The sequence below is a fragment of the Atta colombica genome, unplaced genomic scaffold, assembly GCF_001594045.1.
Source record: "Atta colombica isolate Treedump-2 unplaced genomic scaffold, Acol1.0 scaffold120, whole genome shotgun sequence".
NCBI lineage: Eukaryota > Metazoa > Arthropoda > Insecta > Hymenoptera > Formicidae > Atta > Atta colombica.
The window spans coordinates 995,151-1,002,494 of NW_017259207.1; the positions used below are offsets into that span (position 1 = coordinate 995,151).

The 7,344-nt window shown below is 29.6% G+C and overlaps 1 protein-coding gene across 1 annotated transcript in view; it reads left to right on the forward strand.

The window, feature by feature from the left end:
• LOC108694561 (transient receptor potential-gamma protein) overlaps positions 1-7,344 on the forward strand; it is a 116,081-nt gene that overhangs the window by 87,031 nt on the left and 21,706 nt on the right. The window contains exons 4-5 of the mRNA XM_018204124.1: positions 4,296-4,426; positions 6,400-6,634. Coding sequence (XP_018059613.1) covers positions 4,296-4,426; positions 6,400-6,634 — 366 coding nt within the window. The remainder of the gene's footprint in view (positions 1-4,295; positions 4,427-6,399; positions 6,635-7,344) is intronic.

The following is a 7,344-nucleotide window of genomic DNA, read 5'->3' on the forward strand; positions in this document are numbered from 1 at the left end:
GAATTAATTTGTAATCATAATATATCGATCGATTTTTTAACAAATATTATATTTGCTTTCCCTTGATTTCCTATAACAAAAACATTTCTCTCAGTACAAGTAAATTTCGCTTTCAAATTTCGCTTCTTTTTCATGAGATTTGAATTGTCGTATAAAAACAAACGCAAAAAATAACGATGAGGGATCTTCCTCGTAAAATGGAAATCAATATCCGAGATTGGGGGCGTCGATATACTTCACGCGCAAGGCGGGATTTGCTCTCCCTTGTGTACTCTAAATGTAATAAATTTTGCGACAGAAATACGATAAAATCTAAAAACATTTTAGAGCTTCGAGAAAGATTCGGCGGGAGCTACGAAAAATTATTTCTCTTTAGATCATGTCTTTAAAAATTGCGTTTTAATTTAAAATATTTTAATTTAAAGTAAAAGGAATGCAGAGAAATAGAATCAGCTTAAAAGTAATTTAATATATACTTAGAGATAGATAAAACGTGTGAAATAGATAAAACCTACAGATTAAATACGTTCTAGAGTTTATAATTAAGAACGATTATATGTATAATTACAAGATGCTTTACATATATTATGAATTTCCTATCACATATATTTTTCGTGTCTTTATAATTTTCAAGCTTCTCATAGAGAAAGAACAGTTTTGCTAAAGTATTTAAAGTTAAATACAGATCTGAAAGTAATTTTGCTGGACCATCAAAATAATTAGGCAGAGCAGTTAAATATTGATGACAATGCTGCAGAAAGTTTTAATGTTTTAGCAGCCAGTTTAAATGTCCTGCATAGTTCAAAAAATTATTTTGCAGATCTATATCTAGCTAAATTTTTAGATATTTCAGCAAAACCATTTTTTTTGTGTAACAATCAGTTTAAACGTTCAATATAATATTATTTTAAAGGACCAAACAAAATTATTTTCAGATCTGTATCTAATTAATTTTTATATACTTCAGCAAAATCTTTCTATAAGGTAATAGGAATGTTCAGATTTTTGAATCGGTGGTTAAGAACGCAGACTATAGTTTAACAAAGGGCGAGAAGAGAAAGATACGGAAGCAAACTCAAGTAGAGGAAAAAAGTACATATTCTGTAACACGACATCGTACTCGAGATATTAGAATATAATACTGCGAAGGCCAGCACTGACGAGTGTTTACTAAGGGCGCACCTTAATTGTCGGCGCACCCTCAGCAAACACCGTCTATCATATGCTTGCCTTTACGGCTCGCTAAGATCTGCGCGATTCTTTTTCACCATTCAACCGCATATTCGTTCCCTAAAAATGGATTTCGATCAATGTCCAATTCTTCCCCCCGATCATGCAAAATACTAACGTAGGCCCTTGGGTCAAGATTTGAATTACACGCGAATGTGTATCTACGATACGTCGTACACGTGTTCGACATTTATGGATTGTATTTCGAACAATATGGTACAGGCACTATCTCTGTGCCGAACGATAGATATCACGACGGATGAATTTGTTGCGAGGGGAAGCGCGCGTACATATCGGCGAACGCGATGTTTCACTAATCGATAATAAAACAGCTAATTCACGGCCTGATGTCTGTCTCGATGTTGCCTCGATGTAGCCTCAATGCAGTCTTGTTTATGACAATATAAAATTGATTGCGCATCGGATAAACGATATGAGGGAGCGACAATTAAAACGTACTTACTAATAATAAGCACATTTTATTGATGGCCTTTATGTGAAATAGGATCAAACGTAATTCATACGCATCAATGATGAAACATAATTTGTACGATCGACGATAATTCGGTTTACATTTTCGCGATAAAGTTTTATGCTCTCCTCGTTCCCTTCTCCTTTGTAATTTCAATATTAACTTTAAGCTATTCTAAAATATTACCTTGAAGCCAGTTGAACAAATACAGCAAGATTAATACTAATAAATTAAATCTTCGGATACGAATAGATAATGAAACTATGATATGATAATGAGAATAATTTAATTTTAACTTAATCTCGAACGAATTTTATATTAACGAAATATTAATCTGTAACGTTTAATTACGATTTAAACAGAACGTCAATATAAATGTGTTCTTTAAATAAAAATCTATTGTATCTGTATCAAATTAAAAAATTAAACTTAAGTGGTACTATATTTCATTTTTAAAAATATATCATATATAAAAGATGTTTTAGTAATAACGCCAAGTTATAGTCCCACACAAAAAAAATGGTTTTGCTGAAATATCTAAAAATTTAATCAGATATAGATCTGAAAATAATTTTGCTGAACCATCAAAATAATTACATAAGAATCTTGAGTATGATAAGCAATGCTGCAAAAAGTTTTAGCATTCTAGTAACAAGTTTGAGTTCTACATAATTATTTTGATGGTCCAAATAAAATTATTTTTAAACCTATATCTAGTTAAATTTTTAAGCACTTAAAATTATTTTCTTCGGACATAATTGCATTACCTTACTCAACTCAAGTAATATGTGTTCTTGAATTCCACAAAAATAATTCTATTTGAAAGTAATAGCATTTTGTTTTAATCCAAGATTCAAAATATTTAAACAACACAGAGCAATAAGCCAATCAATATTACAATGTAAGTACATTGTCAAATGTAAAATCAAAATTCCATGGGACTTCGTCAACCTATTAATAATAATATAATATTATAATATTGTATATCGACATCGTGCTTGGCTCATTATCCTATGTTGTTTCTTATTTAAATTTTAATTTTTTGAGCTTTCAGATATTTGGTTTAATTTAAAAAATATTTAACATTTAGAAACAGTTAGAGCAAATATATAATATCCATATTACGATGTAATTGTGTGTGATATATCGTATTAGGAAAAAAGATTATAAGAATGGGTCGCGTACAACTAAATTAATTATAATAACTGATGAATAATTAATTAAAATCAGTGGAAAGGATTCATAGTTCAAAGCAAACGACCAATCGTAATGTGAAACACGCATTGTATTAGTATGTAATGATACGCTGCATTCCTTGAACACAGTTATGAGGGACACAATTGATCCTCGAAACTGGGTGCATTTCACCTCGTTAACTACACTTCTGCACACGAACGCATACGCTCGCTCCAGATTCAGTATGCAACTTCCGCGTGAGCGCGGCGCAAAATCACGTAGTGAGCGTTGAATTGTGCACGATCGGTACAATGACGGTGGAAAATGAGTCTAGGGCCACTAAATGAAATTTGTATAACTTAACGCGCATTTCAACAGTGCGACAATAGTATACTATTTACAATAGTATACTATAAAATGAGGAAAACATTTAGAGATACGGATGCTCGCGTATTGCTAAAGAAACGTTGCACCGGAAAAAGATATAACACTGAGAAATATGACCATCTTCGCATTTTTCTCGCGTAGGCGATAGCTACGGAAATTATGTTTTTAGAAATGCTGTTTGTTTTTCAGAAGAACTCTCTCCTCTGATTTGCATTAAACAATACGCCGTAACGTCTCGTTCTTAATATATCTTACAAAATTTAGAAGGAACGTTTATTAACTTTCGAGTTTAAGCGTTTTCATGAATTAACAACAAATTGTGAAATTTTTTTAAGTGATAGTTTTTAAGAAAATAAATTCTTCTTTCAGGATGAAAAATTTATAAAATGGCACAACGTTTTGCTTTGACACGTTTTATTTATAAATTAATAAAATTTTTATTTGAAAGATACTCTAGTTATTGCTTTAAACATACATAATTAACATTCATATGTATCAATACAAATTAATTATAAATTAATATATATCAATACAAATTAATATAATGTATAATAACATAAAATAAATCCTTTTTGTTTAAAATTATTCAGCACGCAGAGCGTGAATCAGTTTTGTTTTTTTTTATTTAAAATTATAGTTTATACATAAATATATAAATATTAATTATTGTAGTAAGTTTAAGATCAAAAATATTCTTTGAATAAAGACTTCAATAATTGATCTCTTCAGTTTTATCTAACTTTTTCCTTAGATACTCGCAAATTCCTTGATTCTCTTCTATCAGAATCATACATCAGAAAATCATATTCACTTAATGGTATAAACGGTGTGTGTTTTACAATCACGTTATATTGCCGCACTAATTGTAAGTGTACATCAGACTATCATTGCGAGAAATGAGAGGTTATTAGTACTCTGATATACTGCAAACAATATCGTTCGTATTTACTCCATATTCGCAATTCCCTCTCCCGTATGTCTAAATGTATAGATACGTTCAGATAAATAAAATAAAATATTGCGCTTATAGAGACACAGCATACACGGCATGATGGAGGAAGAGAACGTCGTGAGACCTCATCAGGAAATGGCCAGTCTGTCGCTTCAGGAAAAGAAATATCTTCTCGCTGTCGAGCGCGGAGATGTGGCTTCCGTTAGAAGGTCAGTTGAAATTTATAGTTAAAAATTTATAAATATTTTTGACTTTTTTATTAACAAAGGAGAATACAAAGTGAAAAAATGAATTTCCTGTTTAATCAGATGTATATTTATTTTTAATATTTCACTTTACATTGATGTATGCACCGCAAAATTTTCATAACATAAAACTCTTTGAGAAGCAGATACGCTGTTTTTTGATAGCATGAGAACATCGAATGTGTATATTAAAAAAAGGAAGAAAAGAAAAAAGAGATAGAAGAGAAGAAAAGGAGTTTTTTATATACATATATAAAACATTTATTTATGTAAAGAAATAACTTATTTATATACAAATATGGAACGAGTTTCATTTTGTTTGCATTTCGTTCATACACGTGTATTCTTACGCGATGCACACGTGTATCTCTACAAGCTTCTTTATCTTTTCATTCTTTTATGAATTTTTTCCATGAATTAAGAGTATGATTATCATACGTCCTCGTTATCCTAATAGAGCTATTATAAGAAATATCTAGACACGTGCACTGATACGCGTGCACGTGCTCCTGCTAATGAAAATAGATAATTGTGTCGAATATGGATTCGTTGTGCGAGCAGGTATCTAGGAAGGACAGAAAACTTCTTCCGTACAAAAAAAAGAAAGACTAAAAATTAATAGCAATAAACTTTTTCATGGAAGTTAACTGTGTTGCAACATTACGTAGAAATTTTATTTCACTTGAACTTTTTGAAACAAAGTCTTATAGCATTAATGTTGATTTCTATCCAGATTATAACTTCAATCTTGATTTAATTACTCTTATAACTTTTTTTAATTCTTAAAACTGGAAAACATGAAGAATTAGTTAAATCGCTCTTAGGAAAAGGTATTTCAATATACTGATTAACTATTCAGTTAATGAATAATTAGTCAGTATATTGAAACACTTTTTTTTTAAAGGGTGAGATTAAATTAATTAATCTATATTGTAGAAATAATTTAATTTTGGCGTTTGTATTCTGTAAAAATATGTATTATATAGAATATGATTTTTATAAATATTGTAAAATTTTAAAAATAAAATAAAGTTTTAAAAATCTTACAATATTTATAAAAATACGTACGATTTATATAAAAAGTTAAAATAGGCAATTACTCTTTTAAAATTTTTCCTTGGTTTATTATTACTCAATGCATCGTGACATTATTGTAAAAAATAATTAGTATATACTACGTCACATTCTTCAAATAAATGAACTTGCGCTCGACGTGTGTACGGCATAAAATCTTCTAATTATCTTATAAAGTTTGCTTGCGCGATTTTGAAACTTTCAAGAATTCTCCCTGCTATACTTTCATGTTATCGTAATTGAAGCTGATTGCTATCTATGATTAACTTGCCGATTAACTCTCACGAATTCTTCCGTTATAATTTATAGTCACAACTTTTGATTTGACACCGCTTTTTCTGATTTTAACAAGAAGAAGTCAAATCCGTTTGAAAAAGACAGGTTTCTTAATATAACTTTTGATAAAGTTATATTATCAAATAATTATTTTTAAAGTTGTATAAGTTTCGAAGCTATCGAATATTTTTCCTATTACAAATTCTTTGCTGAAATTCTAGTTGACAGAAATATTGAAGCACTTATAGTTTTCAAGTAATTATTGATGAAAAATATGGGGATTAAAAATATTTAAATTAAGTTTAAAAAATAAATGATAAAATTTTGTAGATAATTCTAAATATCTAATAGAATTTTAATTTAAAATATATATTTGCAAATATATATAATGTATAATATTAAAAATTGAAAAGATCTAATAAACGATATTTCGATCGATATTATTTAGAAAAATTATTTATCTCCTAATCATGACAATTTGCTAAAAGAATATTTGATAATTTTGGGATTTTCTATATACGAATGTTTACACTTACGAATCCACATGGCAATTCATCAATCTTCCAAATACCCTCCTGTCACTACAGAATGCTCCAAAAAGCCCACGAGGCCGACATTAACATTAACTGCGTGGATCCTCTCGGACGATCGGCTCTCCTCATGGCAATCGATAATGAAAATCTAGAGATGGTAGAGCTTTTAATAGAGCACAAGGTCGATACCAAGGATGCACTCCTTCATGCTATCTCCGAGGAATTCGTTGAAGCAGTGGAGGTCCTTTTAGAGCATGAGGAGACCCTTCACAGGAATGGCGAGCCGCACGTAAGCGTCTGTATCGACATCTTTTATATCTGAATGAATGTGTGTGTGTGTGTGTGTGTGTGTGTGGGTGTGTGTGTGTGTGTAGATATGTGAGTGTGAGTGTGAGTGTGTGCGTGTATGTGTGTATGACAGAGAGAGAGAGAGAGAGAGAGAGAGAGAGAGAGAGAGAGAGAGAGAATATAATAATTACATATAATATAATTTATTAAACAGTTTTATATGATTTTAAAAAATGTAAGTATTCTTTGTTATATTTAAATTATGTTCTTCATTTATTTTTTGTTTTAATATAACATACAATATAAGAGTCAGTCTTATATAATTTAAAAAATTTAAATATTAATTTTTTTAATTATAATTAAAATTATATTATTTTAAAAAAATATATTTCAATTATGTTCTACGTTGGTTCTACGTTTGTTTTAATTAGTAAAAATCATACTGTCATAAAATACAAAAAGATCAAGTTTTTAAATTAAATAATAATCTTGCAATCTTTTTACGTGATATATATAATATGGGACGTTTCGCATCAAGCGGGCCACCTCTCCTTCCAAAATTTGATATAACGGAAAAAACCGTTTAAAGTTTCAAAATATCACACATTTATGTACTTTTGAAAAATGTAATATGATGTCTCAAATATGGCTCAAATATGGTGTCTGAAATTATTTTCATCATCATTAATTTGCATCATCATTAAATCATGG